At 41.9% G+C, this 19,550-nt stretch overlaps 1 protein-coding gene across 2 annotated transcripts; it reads left to right on the top strand.

The window, feature by feature from the left end:
• Window positions 1-7,994: 7,994 nt before the first annotated feature.
• TAGLN3 (transgelin 3) lies at window positions 7,995-19,030 on the top strand. Of its 2 annotated transcripts, XM_065654934.1 has the most exons (5): window positions 7,995-8,062; window positions 8,501-8,682; window positions 9,540-9,714; window positions 14,812-14,914; window positions 18,556-19,030. In XM_065654934.1, the coding sequence occupies exons 2-5, from the start codon at window positions 8,503-8,505 to the stop codon at window positions 18,695-18,697; spliced, it is 600 nt and encodes a 199-aa protein (XP_065511006.1). In that variant the 5' UTR covers window positions 7,995-8,062; window positions 8,501-8,502; the 3' UTR covers window positions 18,698-19,030. The 2 variants fall into 2 exon arrangements, with proteins under 2 accessions (XP_065511006.1, XP_065510997.1); XM_065654925.1 differs by lacking the exon at window positions 7,995-8,062 and having other exon boundaries at window positions 8,388-8,682.
• Window positions 19,031-19,550: the final 520 nt, after the last annotated feature.

Raw genomic sequence — 19,550 nt, 5'->3', positions numbered from 1 at the left:
TTTTGTAGTTCTGTTTTCCTTCTCTACTTGCAAAACAGAAATTAGTAGCATTTACATTACAGGTAGACACAAAAATTGTGATATACAGCACAAATGCAAAGGCAGACATGATACTTTCTTTACAGAGACAGTATTCCAGATGGCATTTTGAGACTCAGTGAATGCCAGTGCACTGTGTTCACTTACCATTTTCTAAATTTAGTCTATATTCCTTAAACGTGAAGAGGCGTCTTTGAGGTAGACCTTCTGCAGTCAGACTTTTTCCTCTAACTTTGCCACGGTAGTTCCATTGGTGTTTCTCTTCGCAAGCATGGCATTTTCTTTGTGCTCGTGCTGAAAATTACCAGCATTTTGATGATTGTCAACTTGGTGTGTTCAAATGCCTGAAAGAAGGTGTAGGTGATAAGCAGGGAGATTTACATCCTACCTGTGACTCGCTCTTGACCTATCAGGAAGCTTTGACATTCTTGAATAGTGTCATATCTGCATATTACAGTGTCATTCTGATTTTATTCAGCACTATGTTTTGTCCCTTGAGTTAATGCCTGTGGCTTCTCTTTTGTCTTTGCCAGTCGATGCCTAGGGATTGAATTGTTTTCGATATTAGTCATGTTTAAAAACAAGTATTTCTTTCCTCTGTAGAACTACTATATTAAATTAGTGTATTACGTATTTGGAAAGTTCTGCATGGTGCAAATTTTTTAAATCTTTTGTAATTAATCCTTATGTTCTTTTTTTAAAAAAAAAAATTTTTTTGGAGGGGACTTCTAATTTGCTGCCAAATGCAGAATACGCTTTGTGAATATCTAACCAACAGCTACTCAACAATAAGTTTGATTTGCACAAGATGATCAGTGTCTTATGCTTTTGAATTTAGCAACTCGGTCTTGTGCTGCCTAGAGGGGTTGGTTTTCTCTGGATACCTTGATCTACACTTAAAGATTTTCAGTTGCACTCTTCACTGAAGTTGTTAGTGTTCTCATAGCCTTTCACTTTCGGCAGGTCTGAAGATGGCTTCTGGGCTCGTCTGCCACTGCATGTAGTACAAGCGAGTTGGGGTTGACGCTGCCGTCGCAGCACAAGGAAGCTCTGGACGCTGACCGAGCAACGCAACTGCTTGTGGTGTTGATTTCGATCAAACGATACCAGTTGAATAGGCACCTTGAGGTACTTATCTTGTATATAATGCTTAAACTTCATAACATTAACTCCTGCGGAGGAGTTATTAAAGTTTCATGAGTAAATAACAAAAAGCTTTTACAGCTGGGCACGAAGGTTGATTAGCATGTTGTACCAAAGAAGCAGGTAGCAGTTTTCCTGAAAAAGGAACAAAAGCGTTGCCAGCTGACCTCAACTGTCCCTAGTCCTTACCAACATTTTCATTTCTGATCTGTTGGAAAGTCAAACTACTTGAGAAAACTTGTGAAATAAACAATCCTGGTTTCTAAAAAAGTAGAAAATGGTGAGGCTTGCTTTCCTAAGTTTGGGATTAAAGTCTCCAATAGACCAGTATGTTGAAAGAGTCTCAGAATCTTGTTCAACTTGTTTCCTAATAAACAAGTGCTCTTATTCTGTGTATATTGAGCTGTTCTAGTCAAGTATTCTATTCGTTCTGTCTCTTTTGTTGTTTGGCTTTGTACTACACACTTCGACTTTTTTTTTTTCTTTCAGTTAAATGCTGTTAAGTATTTCATGTAGTTTCAGTTTAGCTAACTTATTTTCTTTTGCATCGACACTAAATACAAACAAAGCAGTGTTCAAAAAAAAACCCTAGCTGGGTAGGCCTTAGAAGAACTGCCTCCTGCTGTTTCATTTTTATGTTAATTTTGATTACGTGCTCACTTGGACACACTGTTGTTCATTGGGGCTAAGTGATTTATGGTGCCATGCTTTTCTTATAAAATTAAAATGTGCTTAGAAACTTTCAACCAGCTCTGTGTCTGCAGCTGCTCAGGTGTTTTCAATGTTCTTGTCATAGTGCAATACAGAGTTGAAACATTTTCTGAACCGGTGCCTTGGTCAGAGCTACTACATTAGATCTGTGCTTGTCATTTCTCCTTGGTCCCTATCCCCTGCTCTCGGGGGGAGGGAAAAGTGGGAGGGAAAAATCACATCCTGGGGAATCATGAGATTTCAACTTCTCAGTTTTGCATGTTGTGTTTTGTTTTAAGTTATGTTAAAGGCTTCCCTGGAAATAGAAGAGGATTATGTGTTTCACCCATCTTTTAAGATCAGCGGTGTCTGCTTTGAGCTGAGGTACAAATTCAGTTAGATATATGAGAATGCAGAACTTCACTAAAGCTTGGTGAAAGCTCAGCAGCTGTGTAAGGAATGCACACAGAAACATCAAAAATCAGTGTGCACTCTCGCCCTTCCATCCTTGTTCTCAAGCCCAGCGGGGACAGGAAAGGCAGGGGGAACTCAGCTCTTTCTGTGTAACAGCAGGCAGCTTCCTACAGACATGGTTTTAATGCTGCTGTGCGTGTTGGTTTTCTCCTGGGCAGGTGTTTTCTAGGAGAAGAGGTTACTGTTAATGGCTGGGAAGAAGAGATGGAGATGAAGGACAAAAATATACTGCTCACAGATTTACTGCTTATAGGTCAGTTTATATAGCTCAGATTTACTTGTGACTATAGGACCTCATCGCTCTTCAGTATATATTTGCCTAGAACAGAAGAATGTTAGTTACAGCCTTGGCCATGTTATGCATAAATCTAAATTACAGGACCTATTGCAGTCTAGTTGCAGGCTTAACCTTGTATTTCTCTTTGAAGTCCTGCATATGTATGTTATATGGTCCAATGCTTCTATTCTGTTAAAGAGAAATGAGCGTCCTCCATATGACACAGTAATTGTAGCTTGTGATCTGCTCACGAGCGAGCAATAAACCTGTTCTCAGCCTGCTGCAGTGTCTTGTTTAGTGTTTGGCAACGAACTTCGGCTAGCTCTGCATTTATATTTGGAAAGAAGAGCAAATGACAGCTGCTAAAACTTCCAGTCCCTTGGTTCTGAAATGAAAATCCAAATTTAAAATGTTTTTAGGCTAGCACGTGAAAGGTTGTGTTCTTTTTGGGCCTCCTGACCTGCACCATGTTGTCCACTTTCCTCCCACGTGGCAACATGAGAAGGTCACTGCTGCCGGTCGGGGTGGAAGCAGGTGCTGGGGTCTGTGGCGAAGGTATGCTGGGCAGCAGCACGCATTGAGGTTGGAGTGATGCAAATGGCCTGTCGGGACTTTGGTCCTGGAAAAGCCAGCCCTGAAGGACACTGGACAACAATAACAAGCAATCGGACAATGCCCTTGGACACATGTTGTGAATTTTGGGGTTGTCCTATGCAGGGACAGGAGCTGGACTCGATGATACTTGTGGGTCTCTTCCAGCTCAGGTCATTCCATGATTCTGTGACATGGGCTGCCTGGGATCAGGTCTGGGCGTCAGGAGAATCGTCTCCTTTGCTTCTGTGTTGAATGTGGTTTACTGGCAGAAGGTATGACAGGGTGTGCTGGTCCTTAGGACAGTAACTCTTGAAAATGTCCCAGACAGCAAAGCTAAATCCCTTAATTATAAGAAGTAGCATTTATTTAGTTAGGGGATTTGATCTTGCTTCTATATTTGTAAGTCTTGCTGTCTGTTTTGACCTATGTTTCAGTAAAACAAAGATGTTACTTCTTTTCTGTTCTTCTTGTAAATGTGTATTGCAAAGCATAATTTTCAAACCAAGGTACTTCTGTTTTTACCGGGGACACACAAAAAATTGATACAATGAAATGTTTTGGTTTTCTTTCAAGGACTTTGTCAATCAAGCACAAGACTTAAAAGATCATGAGAATTAAAATGTGCAATTTACCTCCAAGGTCATCTTGAATATCGGGAATGCTGGCAATTATATCCATGGGAATTGGTTTCCAGTGGTAAGTGGTTAACTCTTTCTGCTGGCAAGCTGCCTAGAAGGTGGTCAATGACTTATGAATCCCAGAAACCCGTCTGGTCATGGCAGCTTTAGGAGCCACCTTGTTCTGCAGACCAGAACCATTCTGTTCTGTCCCACAAATAGGAAGGTCCTTCCTTCCTGAATTTGCTTTTAATCCCGAATTTGAGGTGTTCGAACTATGAACTTGCTTGGGGCTTAACATTTTCAGAGCTGGCAAGTAAACCCTTTTGCAGGTGACAGACAAGATACTTTCTTAAATTAGCACTTTTTGTCTTCAAGGCTCTCTAGATTTTAGATTTCAAATGAATGAGGAAGTCAGAATTTTTTAAATTAATGTTGAGCCCTGTTTGCACAGTTAAAAAGATGGCAATATTCCAATAGCCTTGTTTCCCCTAGTCTGACTCGTTCTCTTGTGTGGAACATCTCCACATGTCTTTTGACAAACCAAGGCCTTGAATAAAACCAAGGGTCTGCAGAGCACTTACCTGGCCTGGCAGCTCCCTGAAAAAGGCCCTGTACTTGCACTGAGCTTGTGTCAAACCTTGGCGTCCTCCCTGCAACTCTAGAAAATGTGGCATCACGACATAGGCGTATATGAAAGGACATCTTTCAGCAGCCCTTCAGAAGTTTATTTGTGAAGGCAGATGCTGTAAACTGGTTTACAGCTTTTGAAAATTTCTTGATTTGTTTGTTTGAACTTAGTTATGAAAGGTCCATTATTGCACAGTGGCAGACCTGGGAAATGGAGCCTGGACTTCCCAGTTTTTCTAATTGCTGGATAGCTTTATCTGATGGGCCTTGACCCAGCATAGTTTGAAGACAGTGCTTTGGGATGGCTGAAACACCAGACTCTGAGGAGTGAATTGCCAAACAGTGAATCTAACAAAGGGTAAGGGTTGCTCTGTAGCAGGATAAGTTTTAGTTCTCCCTCTATGTTCCAGTTTGAAGACATTGAAAGCTATCAAGTTACCCTCGATCTAAACATGGGTAGTGAGCTAATTAATGTTGGTTTTGTTGTTGTTGGCAGCATTTCTTTATAGATTTATGATGATTTTAAGTTAATGGGGTAATATTTTCATTATCTGAAAGCATAAGATGAGGCATGGTGCTTACAGGCATTAAATCTTACTTCAAGTCTTCGCGTTGCATCTCTACTTATTAAAGAGTTGTATTTTTAGTTGTTACTTCCAATCTTGTGTTACCAAGAAAAATAAGAGGACAAAATCCATTGGAAGAAGCAGGTGAAGTGTTCCAATGATATCGCTTTTGCTGCTGAAAACCTGCCCCTTCTACATCACATCTCTAGCCACCAGGCTTTAGTATGCCTCCATCCATCAGAAGGAACTTGAGTTCCTTCAGTTCTTTGCTTTGTAGCCGCATGTGCTTGCCATTTCTTAACTTCTGGTTTTGGTGAGCTAAACAGATAATCCTCCTGAAGTGATTACTGTAAAGGCTCTCATTTTCAGTCCTGTGGTTACTGGAGCGACTATTTGAGCTTCGTTTTTCATATTTTTCATACTTCATTCTTTCACTACTTTTTCCAGAGAGTGATCATCAAAACTGGATATGATATTCCTATTGCTGTTGCACCTACCATGTTTTATTCAGCCAAGCCCTTCCATCACAGCGTCACTCAGAATCTTTGCCCACCTCCTTGGCTTCTGTCACCTTCTGCATTTTTTTTTTAACATCTGCTGTTTCATAGGACAGAGTGCTACATTCTGAAAAGCACTTTTGTGACGATGGCTAGACTTTGGCTGCAGTGAGACACATTTTTGCCTGCTTTCAGGTAGACTGCTTTCAAGGAGTCTTCTTTATCTTTGTTGTCTACTCATCGCAGCATGAATGACCTGCGATTTTTCAATTATGGTCATATTATAGGACCTACTAGTTAGCCAGCTTTAATCTCTTTAATGTGTCATATTGTTTCAGAAACAGTTTAGTACCCTAATCAACATGTCGTGCAGTAACTAACTCTAACGTATTGCAGAGCTTTTAGTAAATTGCATCAACACTATCGCTTTTTAAAAGAAATTAATTCCATTGTTTTCCCCAGGATTGATGACACAGCAGCAGCCTTGTGATTTGATTACTTGTACTTTGGAAATATTGGTTAGGAGGCTGGCATTTTTCCAATCCTCTGCAGCTTTCCTGGTTTTCAAAGCCTTATTAAAAATTGATATTGATGGACAAGCTTGCTTTTCAGCTTTCACAGTATGGAATGGTCCCTCGAGAACACGTTGCATATCCAACATCTGTGAAGGGGCAGACCTCTGCTGTGCAGATTAGGAGAGTTAAATTACCCATCCCTGCCCTCAAGTTAGGAAACAGGGTCAGAGGCTGATGTAAAGATGGGCAGCTTTCATGAAATCCCATTGCTAGTGAGCGCTGAACACCCTGGTGTGACCATAAACAGCCAAGCAACCTAGGCAGCTCCCTTCTAAACAGAAGAACGCAAAAGGATCCAAAGGTAAAAAAATAAAGCTCCTTGTTCTTTATGGGACTAGCCAAAGAGCGTTAAGGCCCAGCCCTTGATTGCTTGTATGGAGAGGACGTTGTGTTCATGTACCGCCTTTTTCTGTCACACTTGCACTTTATTCCTTCTCTGATCCCCAGGCTGGATTTGCAGGCTCGGGTCCTGCGCGTTTGCTGTGCCTTCAGCAGCGTGTTCGCTGGGATGGAAAACGCTCAAGCGGTGGCCCTGTCACGTAGCATGCTCTGAGTTATGCAATCAAATATTTCGTAGAGTTTTAAAACTACCAGTGCAAAGAAGAGAAAGCACTGAGATGAAATGCCTGTGGAGCACAACAATGAATTGGGTCATCTATTAAATTTTTCATCTCTTGAGTCTGCTCTAGCCGAGCAGCATCTGAAGCAGTATAAATCTGAGAATTCATGGTCTTAAAATGAGAAGGTAAGGGATGAAGAGGCCATTATGAGATGGATATACAAGGAGCTGTATTCCTTTCGCCCCTCTTTTTTTTTTTTTTCTTTTTAAATGCAGCAGGAGGGCTTTGGTTGGCAAAGCTGACTGTGTATCCACCTCAGTTTTATCAGCCTCCTTTCATATCAAGCTGGACATGAATCATTTGCCAATTTCATAGCAGGGTAGGTAACATGGTATATGTGAAAGACATTTGACAAAGTCTGGTACAACTCAGAGAGGAGCAAAATGATCTTATTTGATAAAGGATAAATCTGTACAAATCAGACCAGAAGAAAAGTCCCTTGTCTTAACTCTCCTCTCCCACCACTGCAGTGGTATAATCAAAATTTAAACTACTATACAGGGGCATAACTCCTTTGCTATCACTGGAAGTGTGCTGACTCATACCAGCAGAAAATAAGATCTTTGTGCTTTATAGTAGATTTGCTAGTTTTTGGTGTTTTCCCCTTGTTTTTAGTGGCTCAAGTTGTTTTCTCGCAACACTAATACACTATTTGATAGCCTAATACATGCTAATGATAGTGATAAAATATTCTACTTCCTTGACTTTTCGTCCAGTTGTCCCCTTGCTGAAACTTTTTATCAGCACTTGAACAGGGAAGAGGAGAAATTATTTTTCACGCTCTAAGCCTGTTAGCATCATGATGCAGAACAGGGAAGAAAGAGGTTTTGCTTCTGCTTTGTGCTGAAAAATAAACTAGATGCGTAGTAATTTACATTATCTTGTTTAACAGGGTGAATTCTGGTGTTTTTAACACTCTGGCACCAGGGTGCTCGGTGCAGTTTGGGTTGGTGCAGACGAGGTGGGGCACAGCCGAGCCTGCGGGGTGAGCAGCGCATGAGGAAACGTGCATGGAAACAGGCTGCAGATGGGCGAGATGAACAGGCTCCCCGGGCTGTGGCTGAGGAGGTAGGCCGCTTTAATGGCTCTTAGCAACGCCCCTGCTCTGACCCTCCTTGCGTGTGAGGAAAATCAAATCAATACACCGCTCTTCAAACCACGATGCTGCAGCAGCAGCAGGGCATTGTGGCAGCCTTCGGCTCTTCAATTCACTAAGGCTTTTCAGTTCGCTGATCTCTGGATATCCATCCCTGCACCTCTCCTGAGGGAAACCCTGACTGCATCTTAATTGGATTGCTTGAGCTCCCATGTACAGCCTTCTTCTTATTAGCAAGTATTAGGTAGGCAATTTTAAAGTGCTTTTGGATTTGCAGGCAGCTTTAACATTGATCTGAGGACTCTGTTGTATTCTCTGTGAACAGAGCAGAAGCCTCTCTTTAAAAGCCTGCTCTGTTTTAAATTTTGCTTGTCTTCTGTTTTTGTGGTTGGGCAGGGGCGATTTCTGGTTTTTCCTTCTCTTTTTTTTTTTTTTTTTTTTTAAGTGCTGTAGCTGATTTGTGCTTTTGGAAAACGATATTCCCTTGTTGATCCCTCCCCTGTTCTGCAGAACAGCTATAACCGGTGCCATGCAGTTACTTTCAGTGTTGATGAACATCTGTTCAACTGTCTAACGTATAGGGCAGGCTGCTCACTCTTTTATTCTTTTATTTTCTGGTGCGTACTTCAAAGCTGCGAATCAGGATTCTCTACACACTAAGTAAATTCTGCTTTGGTTCCAGAGATGGCTAACAGAGGACCAAGCTATGGCTTAAGCCGAGAAGTTCAGGAAAAGATTGAACAGAAATACGACCCGGAATTAGAGTCTAGGCTGGTGAACTGGATTATTGTACAGTGTGGAGAACAGATAGAGCACCCTCCTCCTGGAAGGCAACATTTTCAGACCTGGTTGATGGATGGAACGGTGAGTGTTTTGTCCAGTTATGTACTTGTGTGTGTTGATATGCACAGTGTTCTTCTTTTCTGTCTTCATCTAGCTAAATTGGTCTGAGCTTATGGCCAGTGCAGAAATGTATATCTTTGTATCTGATTTATTTCCTTTTGACCAGGAATCTTAATCTCGGAAGATAATTACTCTACTAGTGCACTGGGAATAGTACAGCACTTATGATTCTTATGAGTCATGCATGTTATATATGAGTATGATTCATTCCTTCAGCACCTTTTCTCATACAGTTAAATGAGATCTATTCTAAAATCAGATTAATACTTTTCTCTTTAAGAAATAACCAGTGTTGACAGGAAAAGGTGAAGAGATATAGAAAATTTGAAGGGTTGGATTATGTCGTAACTGTTTTCTTCTTGGGAATAATTCTGTAGCTAAGCCATTGTATTCCATTGGTTTATTGAACAACAGGCAGATGCTGCTGTTTGCAGTGGGCTGTAAGAATACGCTAATCATTGAATCTCTGCCAAAGTGACTTTAACAATATTTCAATTGACGTTGCTTATTTTTTTGGCTCGGGCATGTGGTTTCTTCTCTGTCAGTTGTTATGTAACCTTTACCAGTGATTGCTTTGTTGTTTCCAGCAGATTAGGATTTACATGGTCTGGCTATTGCCATCAGTTGATGAAAGCTTTAATGCATTTCTGATATACTTTGATTATTATCAATTCACTTTTTTGTTTTTAATTGAAGAAATTATGTCCCTGACAGAAACTGGCCAGGTCAAAAGCATTTTGCAGCATCATTTCTTGTGCAGAAATTGCCTTCTAGTTTAGTGCCTGTTTTCTAATTTTCTTTCTGTATTTATCTCTCAGCTGTTATGCAAGTTAATAAACAGTTTACATCCAAAGGGAAATGAGCCCATTGCAAAGATCTCTGAATCAAAAATGGCTTTCAAGCAGATGGAACAAATTTCTCAGTTCTTAAAAGCTGCTGAAATCTACGGAGTAAGAACAACAGATATTTTCCAGACAGTGGATTTATGGGAAGGTAAAAATAATAAACTGGAAGTCAGCTTGCAGTCTTCATTTTACTTGCTTTGATGTTTTGTAATGGTGCATTTTGTCTAAGGCATATTCTCTAATGTAATTATCTTTTGTTTCTGTTTTCCTTACCTCATTACCATGTTCTTCCGGTGGTACGTTATCTCCTCTGAGGGATTTATATTGCACTGAGGGCATAACATAGCCTTTCCAAGCTCATGTGTTATCCAAAAGCCCATAATTCTGATAGAAGTCCACAGACCTAACAAAGCGAATGTTCCCTATGCTAATTATTTCCAAGTAAATAGCTTCTAATAGCAAATATGGAAAGCCTTTATTTTCTGTTAGCAAGATTTTATTGCAGTTTTCAAATTATAAGCAAAGCTTAAATTAGAGCTATAAAATGCATTTCCAGGAGCATTTATGCTTCTGTGGATCTTATGAGGGCTCATTTATGACTAGCAAGAAGCAAAACTCACTGTTAACACCATGTTAGCTGAGCATCTCTCTAAGGATACAGTCTTTTTAGGGAGGTCACTATGGCAACAGCAAAAAATTTCAGAGTGCCCCTGTGGTTTTGCAGCAACCCAGGTGAAGGCTATCTCCATCCCATGCTCGAAGTGGAAACTGCGTGTTCCAGCTCCTGAAGAGCTGAGTCACTTGTGCATTCGTCCGGCTGGTTTTTCCCACTTCTGTGGTGATGCATCTCTTCCTGGTGCTCTCACCAAATACACTGTATATCCTGCATCTCTCCGGACGAGGTGATGAAAAACGCTTTGTGTGAGGGCTCAAAACAGGGACAGCTGCAGGGTAGTGAAAGGGTCAAAAATCTGCCATGAGAATGAAAGAGTGCAAAGAGGAAAGCAATCCATTGAGAAAGCTGGTCATATAGTTTGTGAAGGAACACACATGGAGTGAAAAAAGTAGGGTCTGTTTTCATAGGCTGTTAGGATATGTGGAAGAGATTACTCCTCTGAAGGACAGCTTAAGGAATGAAATACCAGGGGACTCTTTGCAGATGAGTTAGAAGGGAAGGATATACTGGAGTTACTGGGACCTGTAACGTTCTCAGAGTGCCACATTTGCTTGACAAATCCTGCCTTTGGGCACGAGGGCAGGTTTGCTTCTTCCAGTTCAGTCTTTAGGGTTTCATCCAAGCTACCTTTAAATATCTTAAATGAGGGGGTTTTTTCTTCCCTGAAGTAACATCTTCCCCACCTCAGCCTAGCTGATGCTGAAAGAGAAACTCCACCTATCTTGCAAGGGATGATAATAGCTCATTTCAGATGCTATTCTTTGCAGTCTTCTGCATCCCATAAGGGCTTCACACCATACAAGTGAAAGTACGGTACATTGATCCTCAGGATGTAAAGGACTTGCTTTGAAGACAAAAAGCTCCTAATGATGGTGGCGCTCTCCTGATTTGTCTTCCTTTCGCACACCACCTTTTTGCAACAGAAATAAGGAAAAAAAGCTAGCAATTTCCAGAGGACAGGAAATCAAAACACAACCCACAACCTAAGAAGGAGACATACAAGACTTTTCTCCACTGTTATTTTAGGATTTCCCAAAACTCATCTATGTCTCCTCACTTTCCCACTCTGTTTTCATCTCTCCTGCTGCTCATTTCAGTGCTGAGATGAAACAGTATGTCTCTCCAGCAGTGAGTCACTGCAAGCTTTTTGTGTCTAGCTGTAACTCTGACCTCTAGCATCTGTGCTGCTTCGGGGCTGAACCGTCTGAACCTGGATGCATTAGCTGGACAGAAAGGACAGTCTTTTTCCATTATTTCATAATTACAGCACTCGTAAGCTTCAGGCCATAACCTCTTTAGAAAGAGAGGAGATGTCAATATATGTTTACAGGGAAAGAAAAGTATGTGTGACTGAAAAACAGCTTTTCTCTGGTACTAATTGTTTTCCGAGAGCTTTTGCTTTGAAATTCTTAGTAATGATTAACGAAAACGTTTTAGGATGCAATCTGCTGTTGTCTTTTTCAAACTCACTCACTCCATCTGGTGCTTTTTTCTTCATCTCTGCACCTTCTTGGTCCAGGAGAAGTATCGCCTCTTTTTTGGTCCTTTCTTACATAAATGTACTGTGCTGAGTAGCTTCCCCTAATCCATGCCTAATATGTTATGTTCGCTGTTTTTTTACAGATGCCTCCCTAGTGTATTTCCAGGCAGGCAAGAGGCAGCTGTACCTCTGGCTACTTGTTCAGCCTTTACAAAACAGCATTTCAGGAGTACTCTGCAGAGCAGTTCTCCATCTTTGGGTTTGACCCTTCCCCTTTCTGGACCTGGAGAAGAAGGCCTCCCTGCCAGCTTTCCCTTACCACAAGAAGTGACCAGCAGCCCCTTCCTCCTTGTACAGGCAATGCCAAGATCCTCTACAAGGCTGTGCTATTCCAAGCATGCTGTAGAGGAGACTGAAGATGCAGAAGAAACACTGTCAGTGTGGGTCCCTGCAGCGGGATTTGGGGAGGCTGGAGCTGGGTGCCAGACAGGTGGCCGATGTGGCTGTCAATGAGCAAGGGCTGGAGCTGAGGGAAGGCACTGACCGCAGTTTTCTGCAATGCCAAAGTCAATCCTGGCTTCAGAGAATGCAGATTATCCCTTCTGTCAGGTGGCTGCAGTGTTAGGTGACTTTCTCAGTAGAGATTTTAAATTTTCCACAGCCCTTTTACGCTGACCACCGAGCCCCTTGTGTCCTTTGCTGGAAGAAAAAAATGTCACAAGATCACACGGATTTGGGATCTTCCCTCACCCGCAACGCCCCTCATATGCAGCAAGGAGTCTCTGCAAAGCAGGGCCATGCCCGTGGCTTTGTTTTGTCCCATGGTGGTCGGCTCCCACTGGATCTTTTTTTCCCCTGCAGCGTCTCCCACTCACCGCTGCCAAATAAAGCGGAGCTGAGTGCAGAGCGTGGGGGGCTGCCAGATGGCTCCCTCAGCCCATCCTCATACTTTGCTACCCGCCTTTTGTTTCTTTTTTTTTTTTTTTCCCCCCTGTGCTTGCTGTCATTATTTGCCTCATTCACTTTTAAATCTGTCTTCGCATCCCTCTTCATCCCAATCAGTCTCCGCACTCGTCGTTATACGGGAGTCATCCCAAGGACGTTGTATGCGGCATCTGCTACAGCATATGGTACATCTGCTGCTCCGGGGAGCTTGGGGTGCTTCTGCCTCGTGCTCCTCCGTGTGCGCCTGTGTACATGCCTGTGTGAGAGGTCGGCTCTTCAGCTGCCCTCTTGAGCAAGGACCCCATCTGATGCAGTTTGCATTAGCGTAAAATAGAGTAAAACGAGGATTCTGGATGGCTGACAATTTATTTTCAGAGCAAATGGTCCCCTTGCAGATAGGACTGCCATAAACTTTAATAGGCTGTGTGACAGCCACAGTTGGAAGCTGCTAGATGTTTTCAGCTTCAGGGTGTCTTCGTTACCTCAGCCAGTGTGTTACGCATTTAGGTTTGTGTGAACTGAAGGCCTGAGCTGTGTCTGCCAATAATCAGGGTGATGCATAGCACAAATGCAGAATGTGCAACACTCCAGCTTGTCTGCAGCAATTTGCATTAATATTGGTCAGCTGGAGGTATTTCTGAATTCTGTTGTCATGATGATGTCTCTAGTAGCTCATGTTTTTAGGAATTACTTATCCCATGTAAAGAACTTCTAGTCAAAATGTGCTAACTAGGTACATGATTTTAAGAAAGAGGAAGAACTGGAACAGAGAGAAAGGGAGAGGAGTCACAGAAACACTTATGGAAGGGTTTCAGAAGAAGGGAGAGGCAAAAGGCAGATTTTCAACAACTTACCACCTCACAAAATTTGAAATAAGTGCTATAACTCATTTTTGTTAGGAAATGTTCCGAAAGTTATCGTATCTGGATTGGGTAATGAGTTAGAGTCTGTCTGGCCCTGATGTTGTTATGTTCCTTGCCCTTTTTACTGAAAGTGACGAAGTGCAGGAGAAGAACTAAGAAAAAAAATGAGTGATCTTAATTTTTTTAAAATGTCTATGTCATTTTTTTTTAATTCACTGAAGGAATCAACAAAAGCTGTTGACCAAAAACGAAAATGTATTTATTATCTTAATTTTGGAAGGATAAACAGGAAAAGGGGATAACATTTTAAAATGCAAACCTCTATTGAAAATGAGCCTTATATTTCAAAGGAGTAAGGCGCCCTCTTGGAAACTGGGTGAATTTTCAGCCAGGTGAAAGGCGTGCCTCTAAGCAAGTGTTAGGCAACTTCACCCTTCCCAATACAGATGGGATAAATTATCCCCTGGGAAGCTTTTCTCTCTCTGTTGTTAATGGGGGGAACCTAAATAATTAGTGATGACCAGATATGTAACTTTTACTTGGCTAAAGATGAGATGAGCCCTAACTTTTTGAAATGAGGAATGAAGTGAAGTAACATAGGGAGGGAGAAAGTGGAAGGATAGTGCGCTGGACAGTAGGAACTAAAGGTATGAAACTGCAGAGTGTCAATTTTTGGCAGCCTGAAAATAGAAACCTGTAGGAAGGATTTGGGAGGTGATTTGATGGTTAAATTGGGAAGGACTAATAGAAGTTATCTGCCCAGGAGCTCTGCAGGACTGCTGTGAGCTCTGTTAGCACAGGGACTGATTGGAAATGCCAGGGGTTAAATGATGGGATCAGTTTTACCAGTTTACAGGTGGAGAAACTGAGACACGGCACAGTTATTTAACATATTGTTCTCCTTCACCCATGTTTTACTGAGTATATTACTGTTCTTTGTACACCAAAGTGATCTCTTCTTAGGAGAAAATGTTGCCAAAAGGATTATGTAGAAGGACTTAAAATAGTGTGTGAGAAGGCATTAAAATAGCCAGAGGCGTGGAAATATCTGAATTGTTAGGTTTTATTTTAACACTGTCCCTTTGATGACTTTTAATAAGCTGTTGCATGCCAACACCTCCATTTCAGCAACTGTAAAGTGGCATTTATTATGCTGCTAATGCACTTCTTCAGGGGAGTTGAGGGAATTAGTTAATGAATCGGATGAAAGTGTTTATCAGTGTGCCAAACTATTTGTTGTGCAAGGATTTCTTATATTAATTTCACTGTCTGGCTTTCTAGGGAAGGACATGGCAGCAGTGCAGAGAACCTTAATGGCTCTAGGCAGTTTGGCAGTCACCAAGGATGACGGCTGCTACAAGGGGGATCCATCCTGGTTTCACAGGTAAAATACAAAGCACAGCTTCCCAGAGCTGTCGTCACAAAGAATCTGGTAGTATTGTATGCGTCTAGGCTTTAAGGCACACAGCAGCATCCTGCTCCGGGCACCTTTGTAGCATACTCGTCTTGTTGCATGAGAGGCCCACACTGGTTGCTGAAGAAGGGACATTATTTTCTTGTCCACTGATGTTATCCCTGACTCCCACTCCTTGGAAGGATAGCAATGAAATTCAGCCGCCAGTTTTGATGACATTAATCTATTTAGCGGCTTCAGCTAATCCTCTATATCCATTTATGAAGAAAAGGGAATAAAAATGGCAGCAGCCACGCAAATGTGTGTGTCATAAGAGTAGCTGGTAGGAAAGGTGTGCCTTTGCCTCACATCAGATAACAGATGGAAAGACTAATGAAGACAAAGCTGTCACAGATGTCAGCAAACTCCCATAAAGTGACCCCTTTACGAAGTAAAGAGAAGGCATGAACCCTCTTTCCTTTTTTCATCAAACCAAAAATGATTTCATTTCCTTTTCATCATTTTCCTTGGGGAGTACCCCTTCTCTGTGAAGAATTCTCTACCTTGGCAAAGCTGTTTATTTGCTCTGAAAGTCCATTTGTTTTGGCTGCGGAGGCTGAGAAGCAGGGACAGGAAGAAAAGGAAATCCTCCCACAGTTAGCCCTCTTGCCCTACAGGCATATTATTGACACGAGATTCTGCCATCCAAGAGTATTTCTTGTGCAGAAATGTCTGAGGCATGTTAGCAAAAAGAGTGCTGGCTGCTCGTCTTCAGTTTCCTTGAATTCTCTGATGTCTAGGTGGCTCAGCAAAAGCAAAGCAAACTTCACTTGCTTTATCTTAAACCTTGAGCTGGCTTCAGCTGAGGCTAAGACTTGAATTTTAGGTGAATAACTGCAAACTCCTTTACATTCTTTATATGAAATTAGTTTAAATTAACTTAATACAGTCCACAGAGAGGTTTATTTTTATTGAATATAATTGGGCTTAAAATTCAAATCCAGTTACAGGCTTTAATATAAACCAGACATGAAATCTCTATGACCCAGGCAGGCTTATTTGTTTTATGTAACTAAAACAAAGACTTGCATGGAAAAATTAATTTTCATCTGGACTCTAAATTGTAGGTGGGAACAGTTTTCATTGGCATAAAGGAAGATGTGATCATCTCCCTTCTCCCCTAGCTGTCTGTCCTCCTGCTTGGATAGCCAACCCATATCTATCGCCGCCCCTAAAATAGTATTTTACAGCCACTGCCTTAAGGAAAACGGATGTTACTTCTATAAGGAATTAACATATGGCAGATCAGGAGCTGTTTTCTGTATAGTTTACCCATCCCTTCAGGCAGATCAAGCTCCCTCACCGCCACCCAGCGTTAGTCATGAGTCAGGGCTTTCAGGCCTATTCTTAATCGCCTTAAGTTAAACTGAAAGAAGTCAAGATTAAATGGAATAAGAGTATCCATCTACAGTGACTGGAGTACCATCACATTTGAGCTAAGCCATTTAACTTTCCATCACCAGTGTCTCACACGCCCAGCCCCACCAGGCCGGATTCCCCCATCCTTGCATGCTCCAGCGAGGTCCATGGCCCTGTGGCTGTTTGTTGTCTTGTGGTTTGGCAGCCACGAGCACTGGTGCAAAGTTGGCAGGAAAAGTTAACAGATCTGCATGGTGGGCTGGGTTTGCAGCAAGGGTGCTGCCAGGTGATGGCAAACAGGCCAAACAGAACCTGGAAAAGGGGAGACACGGAGGAGAATAAACTTGCCCTCATCAATTTTTCTACATCTCTGTTAAGGCCATTTCCATCAACCTAAAAGCAAATCATAAGTACATTTTGTTACCTGTAAGACTATCATATACTAAACGTGGTGCTTATGATGCTAACCTAACAATATAAGATCCAAACTATTTATGTAATCAGCTTGTATTAGCATATCCAGACCTCCCTTTGGTCTCTCTTTCAATGTTGTCTTTGCAGTTCTCATTGTTTTTCTAGTTCAGTGTTAACTTTCCAGTTTTCTGTGAAATTACACCACAACACAGCTGAAAATTCTGGGAGGAAAAAGAAAAAAAAGATAGAATGTGTTCCTGGGATTTCAATTAAAATAAAGGCAGATACAGTGAACCTGAGATTCAATTAGGTAATAGGAGTAGTTCTAATAACATCCTCTCTTGGAGATCCTGGCAGTAGTTCGGTGCCTGTGTAGGATTCTGGAAAAGAAATTAAGCAGCAGTGAGAAGGGCTTACATGAAGTTCTGTGTGCCTTCTGTCATGCTTTCTGGCAAGAGCTGTGGGATCCTGTGACGGGCTTCTATAAGCCCTTGTGTTAGTCTGTAACACTGGAGACCCATTCTGAAAAATGACAGGTCAGTACTGGTTTTCTGTGGACCTTTCTGGTTTGCTGAGCTTCCATGCAGATGTGGGCCCTTCTGCAAAGTCCTGAACACCCTGAGCCTGGCAAAGCCTGGCTTTTTTGGACTCGAGCCAGGGTGCTCAGCACAGTGCAGGATCAGGCCCTCACAGAGAGGATCACGTTGATAGTTTTCAATCACAGCAGGCACCTAATCTAGCGTTCTCATCTAGTGGTGGGCTGCAGAGGAAAGGGGAATTGTAACGCGATGCCATATTGCAGGGTAACCTGATCGCAGGACAGACAGACACAGCAGGCAGAAGGATTGTACCTGGGTGAGAGTCAAGTCTGGTTGATTGAAAGGCTCTCTCAGTCTGGGGCTCTGCTGATTCTTACAGCTTATTTGGCAGCAACAGACTGATCCTTCTCCCTTGTAAATGACTTATATAAATGAAAAATTAAGATGAACAGCTTCTCGCAAGGCCGCAGAGTACAAACTTTTGTGTTTCTTCTTAACTGCCACTTTCGCCCTTGGTGCTGTTTTCAGGGGAAAGAGCCTCCTTTTAAACCACAACAAAGGTTCATTGATCTGAAGGGCTTTTGAGACCAGGGACACCAAACAAGTGGTCAGTATGTTTTGACAGAAGATAAAGGACTGTCCCATAGTTCAGACATAGGTGCAAAGGGCAAAGTCTATTGCTTAGAGGAAAGATCTGGAAATGGCAACAGAGCAGCTGTTCTGTCCTGCAGGCAACCATCGTCCACTCTGTGAAAATGAGCAAGTCACTTCTCTGTCCCATTGTTTCTCTGAGTACATTCAGCTCTTATTTACTCCACTGAGTCAAATTATACCAATTTGTACTGTTGCTCTAGATGGATATCAACTTGTATTACAGCACAGTAAATGCCTCATGGATCAGATCCCAGGGACTACAGCTTTTAAGGGCTATAGGGCTTAACACAAATTAATCCTATCATGAGTGTTATATACACTACTACATAAATATTTTACCTGTCATAGCTGCTGGGAACGTCCCTTGGGGTTAAGGAATAAATGCTGCAGTGGAAGTCTGAAGTGTTGTACGTTTGACTAGAGCATTACTTCTAACTGCAGGAGAACAATTAGCCCAGCCAGTATTGTCCAGCCCATGGGGTGGTGCAAATGAAATATTGCGTTACAGGGGACACATCTGTTAACAAGAGCCAATCTCATATTGCTTTTCATGATCCTCTGGGTATATGCAGAATGACAGTATGTTTTTTATGTGCATCTGGACAGGAAAGCACAGCAGAATCGACGAGGATTTTCAGAAGAGCAGCTCCGTCAGGGACAGAACGTAATAGGCCTTCAGATGGGCAGCAACAAAGGAGCATCACAGTCGGGTATGACAGGCTATGGGATGCCAAGACAGATTATCTAAAAGCATCTCTGTCTGTAAAAAAACCACTCCTCCTGCAGCATGGTCTGTTAAAAAAAAAAAAATAAAAAAAAAAGCTCATTAGTTCCCTTTCTGCCTGTTTTTTAATAGTTAGTGCTCCCTAAGGTTTGGGGTACTTTTGGTTTGGTTTGTTTTATTTGCAGCTGCAAGAGTCCATCTAGGAACTTGGTTTTTCGTGGTGGTGTGTCAGTTCACAGCACGTGCGCACTGCTGCCTCCTACTTTTCACTTCTGAACTATGCAACAACAATTATTCTGTATCAATTTCTTTGCAAAGTGTTATCTTCCATATTTGTCTCACACCGCACTTGTATTTCAACCAGTAACCTCATTCTTCAATTCAGTGATTATGTTGTTTGACCTAAGAATAAAGGCAAATTAAAGACACCTTGTAGACTCATTATTTAAAGGCAGTAAAAGCAATTAGAACCAACAACCATATGGTACAGCGCTGAGAAGTTAAATGTTTTAAGTGATCGATCTGTCTCATCTCCAATTCAGAGGCCTTTTCTGAATGACTCCTTGCTTTAGTGCTGTACAGTCTGTGTTACATGTTCAATTTAGTGTTTGTCTAAAAGTACACCCAATGTATTTTCCTAAAAAGGAGAAAATATACATTATCCACAGAATTTGATTCATGTAGTCTCACTCAACTGAGCTTGTGTTTCCCTTGACCTAGTGGGCTGGGTTGACTCCAGCTGGCAGCTGGGTGCCCACAGAGCTGCTCATTCCCTCCCCTGTTGAGGAGGCAAGATGACTTGTGGATAGAGAGAAAATCAGTTTAATAGGGAAAGCAAAAGCTTTGTGTGAAAGCAAAGCAAAATAAGGAATTTATC

Source organism: Caloenas nicobarica, chromosome 1 (genome assembly GCF_036013445.1).
Source record: "Caloenas nicobarica isolate bCalNic1 chromosome 1, bCalNic1.hap1, whole genome shotgun sequence".
NCBI classification, from domain to species: Eukaryota; Metazoa; Chordata; class Aves; order Columbiformes; family Columbidae; genus Caloenas; species Caloenas nicobarica.
This window is presented reverse-complemented; position numbering and strand designations above follow the sequence as displayed.

What these genes read in the sequence shown, in the direction of transcription:
- TAGLN3 (XM_065654934.1), top strand. Translation starts at nt 8,503, where the DNA reads ATGGCTAACAGAGGACCAAGCTATGGCTTAAGCCGAGAAGTTCAGGAA. An exon ending in GACAGTGGATTTATGGGAAG is followed by an intron (nt 9,715 to 14,811) that starts GTAAAAATAATA and finishes CTGGCTTTCTAG; the next exon opens with GGAAGGACATGGCAGCAGTG. An exon ending in GATCCATCCTGGTTTCACAG is followed by an intron (nt 14,915 to 18,555) that starts GTAAAATACAAA and finishes GCATCTGGACAG; the next exon opens with GAAAGCACAGCAGAATCGAC.